Source organism: Nematostella vectensis, chromosome 13 (assembly GCF_932526225.1).
Source record: "Nematostella vectensis chromosome 13, jaNemVect1.1, whole genome shotgun sequence".
In the NCBI taxonomy this organism is placed as follows: Eukaryota; Metazoa; Cnidaria; class Anthozoa; order Actiniaria; family Edwardsiidae; genus Nematostella; species Nematostella vectensis.
The window spans coordinates 1733722-1748815 of NC_064046.1; the positions used below are offsets into that span (position 1 = coordinate 1733722).

The 15094-nt window shown below is 37.4% G+C and overlaps 1 protein-coding gene and 1 long non-coding RNA gene across 2 annotated transcripts; both read right to left on the bottom strand.

Annotated features, from left to right (window-relative positions):
• Positions 1-697: 697 nt before the first annotated feature.
• LOC116614672 lies at positions 698-3262 on the bottom strand. Its single transcript, XR_004294663.2, has 2 exons — positions 2004-3262; positions 698-903 (listed from the first exon to the last, which is right to left on the bottom strand). It is a non-coding gene; the product is annotated as an uncharacterized LOC116614672 (long non-coding RNA).
• Positions 3263-5364: 2102 nt separating this feature from the next.
• Positions 5365-12981, bottom strand: LOC5507312 (fibronectin type 3 and ankyrin repeat domains protein 1-like). The gene is made up of 3 exons (XM_048720685.1): positions 11851-12981; positions 9862-10185; positions 5365-9035 (listed from the first exon to the last, which is right to left on the bottom strand). Exons 1-3 carry the CDS (start codon positions 12311-12313, stop codon positions 8722-8724), a joined length of 1101 nt encoding a protein of 366 aa, XP_048576642.1. The 5' UTR covers positions 12314-12981; the 3' UTR covers positions 5365-8721.
• Positions 12982-15094: the final 2113 nt, after the last annotated feature.

Here is a 15094-nt window from a genome sequence, read left to right on the forward strand (position 1 = left end):
ATGACACCACATACTCACCATATTTGTTTTGTTTCAATATCAACCACGATCAAAATTTTACAACAACAATTTAAGCGTATATTGTCAATTCACAATTGAATTAAGTTAGTCTATGTTACTTGACTAAAAAAAAAACAAGTTAATAGCTATTAATTACAGCATCACTATTTGCTCACTTACCTGGTACATAGAATCTGGAGAAACTTCCATTCATTTCCATTTGTTTAGACATATTTGTATATGAGCGTATTTTCATGGAATTGACATTAATAAAAAAATATTTCAAGACATCTTCCCAAAATAGCAATCACAGGGATTCTTCATAAGTTCAACTACTCCTCCAGAGATTGGTAAATGATGTACAGTAGGAGTTTATAGAATCTAAAACCAATAACCAACAACAAAATTTTAAATAATAACAGCAGTAAAAGTCTTTGTTTTGGTGTTGATCAAATACTGGATGCTGGACTATCACCAGACTGTAAGGAAACTGATCTTGGGTACAGTAGTGGTGCAAGCCAAAGCCACGCTGAAAAGCTTGAATATCATAAAATTCCCCAGCAAAATTTTCAATATATTGCATTTGGCCATTATATTTGGCGATTCTTTGAGTGGGATCCCTGTACTATTTTATTATACCCTATCTAACACACTTCACAAAAAGCCACGAATAATAATAAAATCATCAGAACAAATAGATTAGTTCCATATTTTATTTAATTTCCCATGCATTAGAATATTTTGTGACAGTCTTCAAGCTAACTATTTTTAGATAGTTTAAAAGGGAGCTTATTCCAAAATAAAATAAAAAATTAAAAAAGACCAAACTTTTGCTGCAAACTGTATTAGGCAGTGAGGGATAAGAGGGAACAATCTGAAAGATATCTTGTTAGGAGTTGTACCCTGAAATAGAATAAACAAAATAATTAGAATCTGCTAAGGTAGTGGCTAAATCATAATCTATTGAAGAAATTCAAAGACTTTCAAGAAAATACATCAGGACAGCAGAGGTTCAATTTTTAAACAATGACTTCAAACTTCATATTCAAGCTAATGAAATGAAACTAGAAAGTAACTTATAATTTAAACCTGTCGCCAGTTTCTTGAACTTTAACATTTCTAATTCTTTGGGAGATGCAATTTTCTTTGTTTGTAATAACAAAATGAGCTTTAAACATCCTTGTTGGGCTGTCCCTGTTACTCAAATGTATCATTTTAAGTCATTTTCATCTTTGCATTCAAGGCCATTCTCTTTGGCCATACTTATAGTTTTCAGTCTTGGAAAATAACAAAAAATAAACAACATAGACAACAAGACGTCTGGTAGACTATTTGCTAGGATATCCACCAGAAATAGAGAAATAACTTAAATAAAAATTGTAAGTTCGAATATTAGTACAATGTGCAGTGAGCTGTTTAGTTAGTAAACTAAGCTTACTTTTAAGTAAGTATTAAAATACTTCTTAAGTTTTACTTTTATGGTGTATAACTCAAACCTAACCTAGTAGAATCTAAACCAAAAACTTTATATAGAGGCACCCACTTTGAAGGCTTAAATAGCAGTGTTGATGAACAAATAATAAATAGAAGAAATTTATCAATAAAGCGTGCGGTACAAAACCATTTGTAATTCACGATAACAAAACAATTCTCACTCGATCAAAATTCAAGCATATCCAAGCCATCCTAGCTATCGTCTATTCCATAATAATCAATCGTCCTCTCAACCATAACGCTTTATTAATTCCAATTATTCTTCATTCTAACTTTTTTGGATTAAAATGATATAATATTTTTGGAAAGTTTGTCATGGCCAGTGTAGAGGAGTCTGCCGCCATTTTGTTTTTCGAGTCATCTCTTCTTGTTGTGTCTTGTACGGTTACTTTTCTTTGTTTTGTGACGCTCATTCGATTATTGAACAAAGAGCAAGAACTAGAATTGAGTTCTTTGTTTGAAATAGCACAATTGATTCAAATGCAGCATGGATCCGGTCGAAAACTCACCTTGTAGAGGTGGACTTGTTGATTCCTTTCGTGTTGAAATTACGCACGTGGTCGGCAGATGATCGCTTTTTATAGCAGACGCTCGTAATTCAAGGCAGTTTTCTCCGGCTACCAGGGGTTTAGAATGCGAAAGGTTTCTTCTGGATCTCGGTCAGGTAATCAAATTTAAAAACAGGCCCGTCTTTCTTCCCATAACCGCTCCATATTAATGTTTGGAGACCAGACACCAAGTATACACGTCTATTTGCCAATGGTTCTGAATGTAATGAGCCGACTTGTTGGGGACAAGTGACGTCATAAGTGCTTTCCAAATCAAGCTCAAGCAATGGCCGCCGATTTTCGAACGTTTTATACGGGCTTTATTATGACTTTCTACTACTTTGCTGTTGGAGTTTTGAGCTAATTTTTTCACCAAGAGTATATCAAACAATGCTCTTTCTAATGAATGTAGCGAGAAGGCGTAATATTGATGTGAATTTACGTCATACGGCCCCTTGAAATTTGAAAAGGAAATTTCCGCTATTATTGCCGTTGGTATTCAAGTATTACAGTCGTTCAAAAAAAATTGACTCTTTTTCCTTAAAAAAAGTTGTTTTGCTATGTCCAGATATCTAAAATCTATTTTGTTTATTAGGCGCAGTAAACCAAATCCAAAAGCTTATTATTATTGGGGATTGTGGCCCATGCAACTGTCGAGACATGGCAGTGACTTATTGCTCATTGTCTGACAGCTCAGTGATTGATGGCACTCTCAGCCCCTATCCTAGCGCCCCAGCAAAGAAAAGATTTTAAAGAGCCTCTCTGAGCCGCCAGGTTTTCATCCTAGCAGAGTAAGTGTGAGAAAGTATCAATTTAGTGTCCATTTACGTCGGCTGATTCATGTGAGCTATTCATTTTCGATTGAAGTCGGTAAATTAGGCCCTGGCCAAACGAGGGTGGCCAAACGGTCACGAAACATCGGGAAACATGTTTACGCGCGCTTGGAAACATGAAATGTTTCTACCTCGCTGTGGAAACGTATTTTGTGGCGCGCAACAATGTTTCCATGGTGGCCATGGAAACATCATCTGGGAAACATCGAGGAAACATGCGCGCGGACAACATGTTTCTGGCAACATATGTCCTCGTTTGCTTGGCCAAGGCCTTTAGCATTAGACTATTTTTAGATGGTTATTTTGATATTTCTTTTTGCCTGATGATGATGATGATATATATATATATATATAGAATCAAAAAGCCCAAACTGTCGCGATCTCGTACCAGAACAATGAATGCAATACACCAAAAACTGGAAATCGACTCTGCCAAATTTTCGTCTTTAATAAGACTTCTTCAGGGCAACTGGAAATCGACTCTGCCAAATTTTCGTCTTTAATAAGACTTCTTCAGGGCAGAAGTCTTATTAAAGACGAAAATTTGGCAGAGTCGATTTCCAGTTTTTGGTGTATTATATATATATATATATATATATATATATATAAAATGATGGTTGAAGGCTTTCATAGAAAGTGCTCAATATATATATATATATATATATATATATATATATATATATATATATATATATATATATATACTAAAATTAAGAGCTATATATACTGATACTTTATATTGATACTACTACTACTTTATAACTAATTTAATTAATATAAGATAGAATAAAAAAAAATAATAATAAATAAAAGAAATAAAAAATATTCGTATAAATGTAGAATTTTAAAATAGTTATTAGCTTTTGCACAAAGAGCAGCATTTTGTCCCATCATCAATTAGGAGGGAAATGTCGATTTCTCTTATTTTGCGTTTAAAAGTACTTAAACTCGGTGACGATCTTATAGTGACCGAATTCCTTCTAATTTGAGTTGAAAACAATAACAAATATGTGGTTGACTACGATTCTAAAAGGTGTATGTGGTTAGGGGCCAGGATTGCCCAACAATTGTGTCAAGGAACAAAGTACCTCATTGCTTCTTTTTAGCGCAGTGAATTTCCGTAAAGAACTTTCTACAGTGTAACCTCAATTTAACGAACCTCTATATAACAAACTCCTCGGTATAACGATAGATTTCCCTCAGTCCGGCCAAAATTACAATAAAAGCTATGTCAGACTACATTGAAGGTTCCTTTGCGAATAAACCGCTGTTTTTGATGATATACAATAACAATGGAGTGGGTGATCGACATTCTTTAACTGATGACAAAAAAAGAATCCTCATTTGAAGTAATATATTTCGAGGTTTTGTTTGTATGTTCAGTTTTTCTCGCCGTAGCTTTGTACAGACCGGTACAGAGACAATAGCTTTGCGTTGGTATTAATTAAAGAACAGTGTTCATTTCATAGTTTTGTTAGTGCGACCTAACACAACTGAAAATTTGATACAACGAACATTTTGGTTATTTCTCCGCACGTTATTTGATGAGGTTTTCCAAATAAGGAACCCTCGATATTTTGAACTGATTTCCTCAGTCCCTTGGCCCTCTTTTTATCGAGGTTCCACTGTATTATATAAATATTAGATTAGATTTTTACCAGAGCGAGAGTAACCCAAATTTAACGTTGTCTTATAGCAGAACTTACTGCCTGAGGAACTGATTTCCTCAGTCCCTTGGCACTTCGTTTTATCGAGGTTCCACTGTATTATATAAATATTAGATTAGATTTTTACCAGAGCGAGAGTAACCCAAATTTAACGTTGCCTTATGCTTTGTTTTTTTTTATTTTTAGATGTGATTGCGTTATTTATAAGTCCGAAAATTTGAATTTCCTTTCACTTTTAGAGCACAAAATAATAAAAGTGATTGAAACCGCACATTTTTTTAAATGTTCATTTCCCTTATCAAGCGATTATTCTCATTTGTATTTTTTTTATTTCTCGTTTTTTTTTTATTTTTCGTGTCTTTAAATCCATCCAGAAGGCGCAGCGAGAGATGTGCATCGGCTGACAACACCCCACTGTTTTGATGAATAAAAACAAGCTTCTTCGAAATTAGCTCATGTACCAAACAACCTAAACTGTATTACTTCTCTGGTGCACAGCCAAGCTCTATAAAGACAAACATTTGTCTCCCATCAATAGCTACGCGTGATGTATTCTTATATTATTATTATGATGTTGAAATTCATGTAGATTTCTACCCATAGGTTTTTCTCTGCGTGGTTCCCAAGGTTGCGTTCAACCCTTTGCATTTCTCGCAAATTCTATTAGCTCATATGTAAATGAAAGAACGCACAAAATAAGTTATCCTGAAAATCTGAAATTTTACAAACTAACAAAAAAAAACTAACTGACAAGAGAGACTTCGATTCCTAAATAATTAAACCGTTGTGGTAAAATATCTCAAATGTAAAGGGCTTAACAAACAATTTTCTACTCGTATTTTTATCTTATAATAATGTAAAATTGGTACCCTTTAATTTAATGTAATTTGTGACCGTCAGGGCAGTGTGTAGTATTTTACCTTATACATTCTATCATTTCCCATGCTCGATGGCATGTTTTGCCTGCCTTTTGCAGACAAACCTGATGAAAAACTTATTAACGTGGATCTTGGCGATAATTTGCTTGCATTATTATCCATGATTTTTATCTGTAACACTACGTCTTGAATAAAACGAAAATAAAATGCTTATTGCCGGATATTTTGACGGCGTTAAGCCCTGAACTTAACTTGGAGAAACCCCACGACATAAAGATAAAATAACAACATTTTAGAATAACGCAAATGTCCAACTTAAAAATAATCTACGCTTGTGATTCACTTTTGTAAGTGTTTCGTTTCTCTAGAGTGTCTTCCCTCTCGTCTTTCTTTTGCTGTTTTTCGTCGTGCTCTTCTGGCCCCAGTTTCTCCTGTATCTTTTCCAAATTATCACTCACATCTCTTTCCATTGTTGTTGACCTTTCAAGGATTTCCGAAGCCTTTGCGAGCTTCCTCAACGCCTGGTCATAGTCGAATGAACAGCTTTCGGGTTGATTTCTCGTTTCATCCCTGCGCGGTCGCGGTTCCCTTAAGGACTTGCTCTTTCTCGGCGATGTTTTCGCTTTTTGTTCGCTTTTCTTGGCTTCCTCTTCTCTTTTATTTTTCTCGTTTTGCATGCGAGCTCGGGCCGAGGCTCTACGACCTGCAAATCTTGCGGGCATTTTCCCTGTTTATCTACGCCTTTTTCTTTCAATACTCGTTGTTTTCGTGGTTTTTCGACACGCTCTATTTTTATTATGAAGTGAACAGAACTTGCCGCGCGAGGGTCTCACCTGATTGGATAGTTTTCAATGCAATAGTTTATTTTTATGCACTTTTAATCTCCTACTTGTAATTTATTGTAATATCTTACGGGGGCTGGCATTTAAACCGACAATCATTTCTAATTTATATGCAAAAAAATAGCTTTTCTCGAAGTGTTGGTGTTCAGTCATATGAGATAATTCATGTGATATCAGATAGTTGGGGGTTTTAAGACATGACTCTTTCCACCTTTCTAGTTTTTTTGATGTAGCTGTTAAATATTTAATGATCACTTTATCCCAAATTCTGTTTCCCGGACTAGTTAACTATTTTTGTAGACAAAATAGCATAAGCTCAGAATAAGTCAAGCAAAGTGAAAAGTGTGAATTTCCATTAGTTCTGCACACGATTTACTTAGAGTTTGATATTAGACAAGGCTCATATAATTTCATTTTTTTGTGTGTTTTGGTTGTTCGGAAAAATGGTTGAGATATATAACTTGTTAAAATCCATAAAACATAAGTTCATACAATTCATAAAGTTTTAATTATTACCCACAAAAAGATATGTTTATCCCAAATGTATCCTCAAATATTTATACAACACGGAATATCACAAATAACCAAAGTAAAAGTGTTGCTACACCAGGCTGATAGAATGGAAAGCCCCATTCTCTTAATTTATCTGGTCGCATTTAGTCCTTGGGATCTTTTCATGTTAATGCACTCCAACGAGACAGACGGATTAAAAGTACCTAATGTCTTGAACAGACATGTTTTATAGACTCCAGTACTTAATAAAGATAGGGCTTACTTAGCCATGAAGGAAACGTGTCATTTTTATAATTTTTACGGGCAGATGGCATGTTGAGGTTAGATTTATTCTAGATTTCGATCATTTTTTTTCGATGGCGCCCCCCAGGGTTATGTTGGAGTGTTGGTCACGCGCGCGCGCGAGAGAGAAAACCATTGAATACCACAGGGCTACCGCATGCACCGCAAGCCCAGCTGATATACTCGACATATCTCTTTATATAAAGATACACTCTGTCAGAATGATCTATTCTCGATATTGCTTCTGAACCTGTTTGTTTTATCAGTTTGAGAGGTTTTTGTATTTTCTTTTTTCTCGTCCTTTGGCTAAGCTCAAATGTCGTATTATCCATGAGCCGTATTCAATGCAAATGCATGCAAATAAATCAAGTCGATTGTTTTATCTTCGTTTCCATGCATTTCCATTGAACACGGCTCATGGATAATAAAACGTTTGAACTAAGCCTTAGTGTTTTTTTAAATTAGTTTTTTTTCTTTTTTACAATTAAAGAATGGAATAAAATTATTTGTGATACATCAGAAATCAGAAGTCTTTACAGAATTCACATATACCTTTGATAGTTGTTTGATTAGTAATCATCCAGGCAAAAGCTAGGGAAAGCCATGTAAGTATGCATCCCGTTAACAAAAAGACCCGCCATACCCATCTTGAATCGTTTACTTTTTTACTGTCGAATCCGTTGTATCGCGACCCGCGTTTTCAAAGCACGATTTGTTTTGGTTTTCTGTTCCGTCAGTAAAACCATTCTGAGCCAATCAGAGTCTCGCTTTGTGCACTTCCCTGGCTATCCTCTGGACGAAAACCAGACAGTGTCGCGACAGAAAGCCAGGCAACTGCACTAGGCGAGAGGCACTAGGCAAAAATCTGATTGCCTTAGAATAATTTGACTGGCGGAACAGAAAATCCCAAAAGAAAAAAAACAAATCGATGCTTTGAAAATGCGGCGTCGCGATACAACGGATTCGACAGGAAAAAAAACTCATCAGCATCAGAGCACAACACTTTTTTTCAAAGAAGAATGACCAAATGGAACAATCTACCTACCTCTTTGTTTAATGATCAACGTCTAGCTATTCCAAACAGAATGTATCCAGTCTTAACTCCACTACCTGTTAACTAAATTTGTCTTCTGACCCCAGCCAATAATCCTCAAATTTTGAGGGGAAGGCACCTTTGCGTTATTTCGGCAAATAATCACGAGTATTGTATTATTTATTTGCATAGGCGATCTTTTTGCACTTTCTTTGTCTAACGATTACTATGTTAGAAACTATATGACAGATGATATGATGATTACTTTCTGAGAACATAGCTTTGTCACTTCTCTTTCAGTAGAATATGCTTGTAGTATGGAACCCATACGCTAAGTTGGGATGATTTGGCAAATCATAAAATGGGCCTCAGACTACTTTCGTCCGTCTGTCTGTCTTACTGTCTGTCTGTCTTTTCGTCTGTCTGTCTTTCCGTCTGTCTCTTCGTCCGTTCGTCTGTCTGTCCATATGTCTGCCTTTCTGTCAGTTCTCTCTTTGTCCGTCCGTCTGTTTATCCAAATGTCTGCCTTTCTGTCAGTCTGTCCGTCTGTCTCTTCGTCTTTCCGTCCGTCCGTCTTTCTGTCTGTCCGTCTATCCATCTGTCTCTCCTCATCCGACTGTCTGTCCGTCTGTCAGCATGCCTTGGCTGCTAAACTCTCCATATTCTGTCGACTCTCTTCCCTTATCTGTCGAGATCTCTGCTCTAATAACTCCGCCTTTCGCTGCTTTTCCTCTTTCTGGTACTGGTATTCCAAGTATTTGATGATGCGGTGTCGCTCGAAGGACCGTGCGAACTCTAACGCCGTCTTCCCCTCCTTGTTCTGAGCCATGATATCTGCTCCCTTCTCGACAAGCAGGCGAACTAAGTTAAAGTGGCCGTTCATGGAGGCCGCCATAAGCACGGTCTTTCCGGATTTGTCTGTTCTGTTGACATCGGCGCCTTTGGCTGGTGAGGTAATAACATGTAAAGGCAGTATTATATGCATTCTAACAGTAGTACAATCACAATAATAACACCACCTGAAACATCAGGACCATCACCCCAGCAAAGCCACTTATTATCATTATCACCTAACATCATCAACACAATTACCATCACCGTCTTCATGGCTATCGACTCTGCCACCATCATGATAAAAAAATGATAATTATGATGGCGAAGAAGTTGATGATGGATGTACGTGAAGATGGTATTAAAAAATGAAAATAAAATTGGGAAGCTAATTTCTCCCGCAGTTAGAATACTACTATTGCATTATTGCTGTTTGTCTCCGTTGGTGATACCTTATTGAGTTACCAAGTGGGAAGCAGTATCAGAGACGCTTCAGGCAGCCACCATACGACTCATTTCTGACAAAGACTCACAGCTTAGATCGAAGCTTTTATTTTTTGGTGGAGGGATGAAATCGGAAAACCAGCAGAAAAACCCTCTGAGCAAAGGGAAACACCAACTAACTCAACTCACGTCAGGGGCACTACAGAGAGATGCTCTGCCAGCTGCGTCATCAACTGATGATTGTGATGATGATGACTACGATGATGGAAAATGAAAAAAATGAAAATGATATTGGTGAACAAGACGATGATGATGATGGTACCGAAAATGATATTGACGAAGAAGATGATGATGGTGATGACTATGATGATGGTACTTGTGGTACTGAAAATGATATTGATGAAGAAGATGATGGTGATGTTTATGATGATGATGGTACTGAAAATGATATTAATGAGATGATGATGATGGTAATGGTTATACCACTATCACTTACCAATAAGCACTTCCGCCACTTCATCGTTCCCGCTCAGGCAAGCTACTCGCATCAGCGGTGTCCAACCATTATACGTATCCTCCAGGTCGACTTGTGCACCGTCTTTTAGCATCCATAGCAACAGGTCGTCATGGCCACCGTCCGCTGCCCAGTGCACGGAGGTGAGCCCGTTCTTGTCACGGGATCCCCACTCCACGCCTCGTTCCCGGAGTAGTTTGGCCGGCTCTTCTTGTCCGGAGTAGCAGGAGATCATCATACATGTCTTACCGGACGAGTTGAAGTAATTCGGGTCCGCGCCAAACTCTAGCAACGTCTCCATGACATCTAACAAAGAGATTTGTTCACTTAAAGAATGTCGCTCAACCACTCCTTTCCATTGTTTATCATTGAGAATACAGCGGTTTATCCGCAAGGAAATCCAAAATAACAATCAATGAACTCTGATATGTTATGGACGATATTTGATTGAATATGTCTTGGTTACTTGCTTGAATTAGCCGATGGAAATGGATGCTTTGTGTGACTCGCCATTGAGCGGGAGCATAAAATGGCGGCGTGATTGGTGGCAGTACAGAAAATTCGTATCTGCGAACTTTTTGGCATTTTAACGACTGCGTATGGTAATTCAATGAAGAATGTTTCAACCATGAATGTTTTTGCATGTTGTAATATTATCTGTAAACAAAAAAACAAAAAAAGACCGACAGAGTCTCTTTAAAGAGCTCATCACACCTTGCACACAGACGGTGAAGGCCTCTTAACTATCAGCGAATAGTCACCAAGATGCAAAGCCTCTAGGCCAGATTTCTCCCAACTTTCTCCCATCTCATTGGTTCTCATTGACTTACTTCCCGAAACTGGTCAGGGTGGCCACGGTAGCGCGCGTCGCACTATAACAGCGCACGTCCTTAAAAATAAACTTCTAGGAGCCGTCTTGCCCACAACCCCCTGCGAGTACACAGATGCACTGGGTACGAGTCTGCATCTTGCGCATGCGCTTTTATGCCCTCTTTTCCCGCCGTTTAAGCACTCGCGGGAGTCAACGATATTCATAGCTGTACAAAGCAGTCGATATCACAGTTGTGCAAACAGTTAGTGTCTTTTGTCCCACTGTCTGGCCAATGACGTCAGAGCCTTTAAATAACAATAGACTAGGCTCGTTTCATAGAAAACGTTTCATAAATGTGTCTGTGGAACAATTAGTAGGCTTCCTTTGAAATACAATTATTATGTCGGTCGTTAAATCATTTTTGATGTTCCGAAAAAAACTTTTTCCAATTAGGAAAGGGGCAATTTTCATTTGAACTTTATTTTTAACATTTTAAGAATAACTAGAAAGGGTTGAAGTATATTGAACTATTGAATTAACAGGGAACTAAAACCGTGAATTTTCGAAACATATCGAAACGCGTAAAGAGACATTGAGATGAATAGTACTGAAACATGGTTTAGTTTAGAAATAGAATATATTAGATCATCTAAGGGGATGTCAATTTGTTTCCAAGTTCCCTGTAGATTGTTGTTTCATGAGAAACATAATTGACATAAAGGAAAACTATTAGAGAAAAAATTAACTCTAATCGGAAACCCAAGAAAATATATTTGAAAAGTCATATTTTCTTCCCCCCAATTATTTAGTAACGCTTAGAATAAGTCGAACTATTGAATGCGGCCTTTTTGTCATTGTATTCATATTCAAATATTTAGTCTTAAAACAATTCAGTATAACATAATTCTGGTTCCAAGCATCTTTTTTTTTAAAAAAGCGCAAAACTGAACTATAGAAGATCTTATAAGCGAATAAAATTTAATCTGCTACAGTGTAACAGTTCAATTGTACATTTAAGTGAGAATAATTCGCATTTTATATACAAGTATTACTATTTAAGAATGCAAATATAAACTGTGCTTGTGGCATAAAGGCATGACCTTGTTCGAATCGAGAGTTGTGAAGGGTGTAAAATGGTGAAATAATAAAATAATACTCACCGATGTACCCTTTCTGAGCAGCAACCATGAGAGGTGTCAGCCCAAACTTGTCCATCACCTCGACTACCGAGTTATTCTCGGATAAAATCTTTCTAACTTGGTCCAAGTCTTGTCTTGCTACAGCTTTATGCAATTCAGCTCCCGACGGTGGCTCTTTTGCAGTGAAGACATGGTTCGGTTGGCTCCATCTCGCCGCGCCATGACCAAGAGTTTGCTGACTGCCATCAACGAAGCGTGAGCGACAGAGGTATTCGGTATTCGGCTCCAAACTCTTAAATACGTGACTATTTCCATATCCTTGGTAGTTTGTCAGAGGGTCCAACGCCGGGGCGCCCGGGCTAGGACTGCTTGAGCGTGCTTTGCTAATTTGAATGTGATGTAAAGTCTTCTTGTCATTTTCCCAGGAAACCTCGATGCTGTTATAAGTAACCTTGCCTATCGTGATGGAAGGAAACATAGCCATAGCGCTCTGTACTGATTTGTCAATAATTCCTTGGGGATTGTTTGATTTCCGTTCTACAACTTGGAACACGATCTACGTAAGCTCCTCCCCGGGGTCTTCGATGGTGTCTCTCTCGGCTTTCGTTTCCTAGTGTAGCATTAGCTGTTGTTAGCTTTCCTCGACGACTGTTGCTGCGTGTCAGCGAAGCATGTCAAAAAAGATGATGAACTTCCCTTTGTTTTCACACTGACTTAAGATTTGTTTTTGAAAGCACTCATAACATTACTTGCAAATGTCACGCAGTGCGAGTTTAAGTTTTATAAATAGGGTTATTTTCAAACTCTGGGTTAATGGTTTTTATTAAAACTTTAGCAAATTGAATTTTTGTACATGCGCGCTTGTGTCCATTTATTATGAACGATCTCTTCGTAAATAAAATAGCTCTTGCTGGAAACTTCAAATACTCTGCAAATAAGGCAAGCGATGCATGCCGGGTAAAGTGACAGTGCGTGGTAATCTCTAAAGTCTGAGTGTCTGTCAACCTCCATTTGTCATCCCTGCAAAAGTGAATTTAGCATCCATTTCCATCGGCTGGTATAGGGAAGCTATTTTTAAAGTTCGATTGAATTTTGTAAATGAAGTATAAGAGTTTATTTCTGAGTGATTAAAAATATCTCAAACATTATGCGATTTGATTTTCACCCCGCCATTTTTTGCTCCCGCTCAATGCCAAGTGACTCAAAGAATCCATTTCCATCGGCCAATTCCAGCAAGTAACCAATAATTAATCAAATATCGTCAATAACATATCAGACTTTATTCGTAGATTTTTATTTTGAAGTTTCCCTTGCCGAATGACATTCTTTAAGCTTGATTAGCTTAACACTGGCAATGTATGCAAAAGGAGCTTCCTTTACCTCGAATTTGATAAGTTTCTTCGCAAACTCTGAATCCTTTACTAGTTTTGTATCACATTTTATCCATTCCATTTTCATTCCAACCCTTAAATTTTTTTCACCTCTAAACCAAAGATTTCTTTTTCCTTGAATTGATTTTTGTTAAAGTTATTTTTTCCGCATCTATATCTACAAGATCTAGAGGATTTGCTTTATTGTCACTCTAACGAAACCCAAATTTTCTTTTATCATTGTAAATATTGACCGATGTAACGTTAATGACACTGTATACTGCTAGCAGGCGGAAATTGTGTGTAAGTAGAATAAGAGCTTTTATCAGCTACTTTTGCTCCTTCAGTACAATTCCGCCATCACAATCGAACAATCTCTCTCAATCATTGTTTTGATTCCATCGTTCTAAGTCCTGGCTGTACCTTCATCCGATATTCCTTCAATTTTCCCAGAAGTATGACATAGACAGGCTTGAGCTGGGCTACCTGTGGTTTAAAAAAAAACAGAACGAACACAAGAGACAAGGAACAAGAGACCATTGAAGACATGACAAGATGAAGTCAATAGCGGTTTGATAAAGCGATTCATTAGGCCGGTGTGAGCCTACGATCTCAATCTAAACGACCTGGAACCGACTACAGAAAATGGCGTCGCGAATAATAAGCGTGCTGGAGGGATAAGATTATCTCTAAAAAGCTTTCAATGTGTGTTCTTTATTGTCTCTCCATTTCCTCTGATGGCTATCCCACGATTTTCACTCTGATGGTTATTTAAGTGACCAATTCGCGACTTTGTGACTGAATGAAAAAGAGATTTTGCGTGTGGAATGTGAAATCCCCTACCCTTCACGTTCTCTCACAAAAACGAAAAAAAAAAAGAAATATTGACTGAAACAGAAGCCGGCGTCAGGCTAATAAAGAGGTGAAAAATCAAAACAAAAGATTTTCGTGAATAAAAGCATATCACCAAAACACATAAATAAAGGTTGTTACTTTTGGGATAAATGTAGCGGCGAAGAACGAATAAGGAAGCAATGACGGTTAGCACACTTTCTTCCTTAGAGTGATGGTGTCGATAGTATAAGGGACCAGCCATTTCTGACATCTGAAATAAAATTTGAGAAAGCCACTGAGATCTTTAGAAAATAACAGAAATAAAATGGAACAAGCGATTCTTGACTTAAGGTAAAGCGACATGCCAGGGAGAAAATCTCCTACCTTCACGTCATATGTCAAGTGGTCGATCCCTTATATTTAGAATCAAAAGTGACTATCTATTGCACTACACTATGACCCTTGATAATCAACGCAGCTAATTCGACACGTTTTGAAGGCCGTCAATCAAACCGTTACCATAGCGACCATCATAAGCTGAGTAGAGACAACTGCCAACTCAGTGCTCAGGTTTGTGGTACGCTCTGCCATTAAAGAGGTTGGGTCAGACACTCCTTTGTTATTGTTTACAATTGAAAATACAGTGGTTTATTTGCAAGGAAACTTGCCAATCACGTAGCCATTTTGTTCTCCCGCACAATACCGAGTAACTCAAAATGTCCATTTTTATTGGTTTATACAAGCAAGTGGTAGAGTCTTCATCCAATATCGTCAATATTATGGATGGTTATTTTGAAGTTTTCTTGCAAACAGACTTGTATATTCAATTGTAAACAAATACAAAGGAGGAGTGGTTGACCACCATGCTGTTAAAACAGTCATCCATAGTTAGACAGAATACAGAGAGAAATTATCAGTTTCATATTTTACTACAAAAACTGTTTCGTGCCATCACTTGTTATTTACGCTTGTGTAGGTAAGATTTGAACCACAGGGTGGAAGCAAAGCGGATTAAAGATTTGAAAAGATATCGATGACTTTCATAGTAGCTTGATGACAAG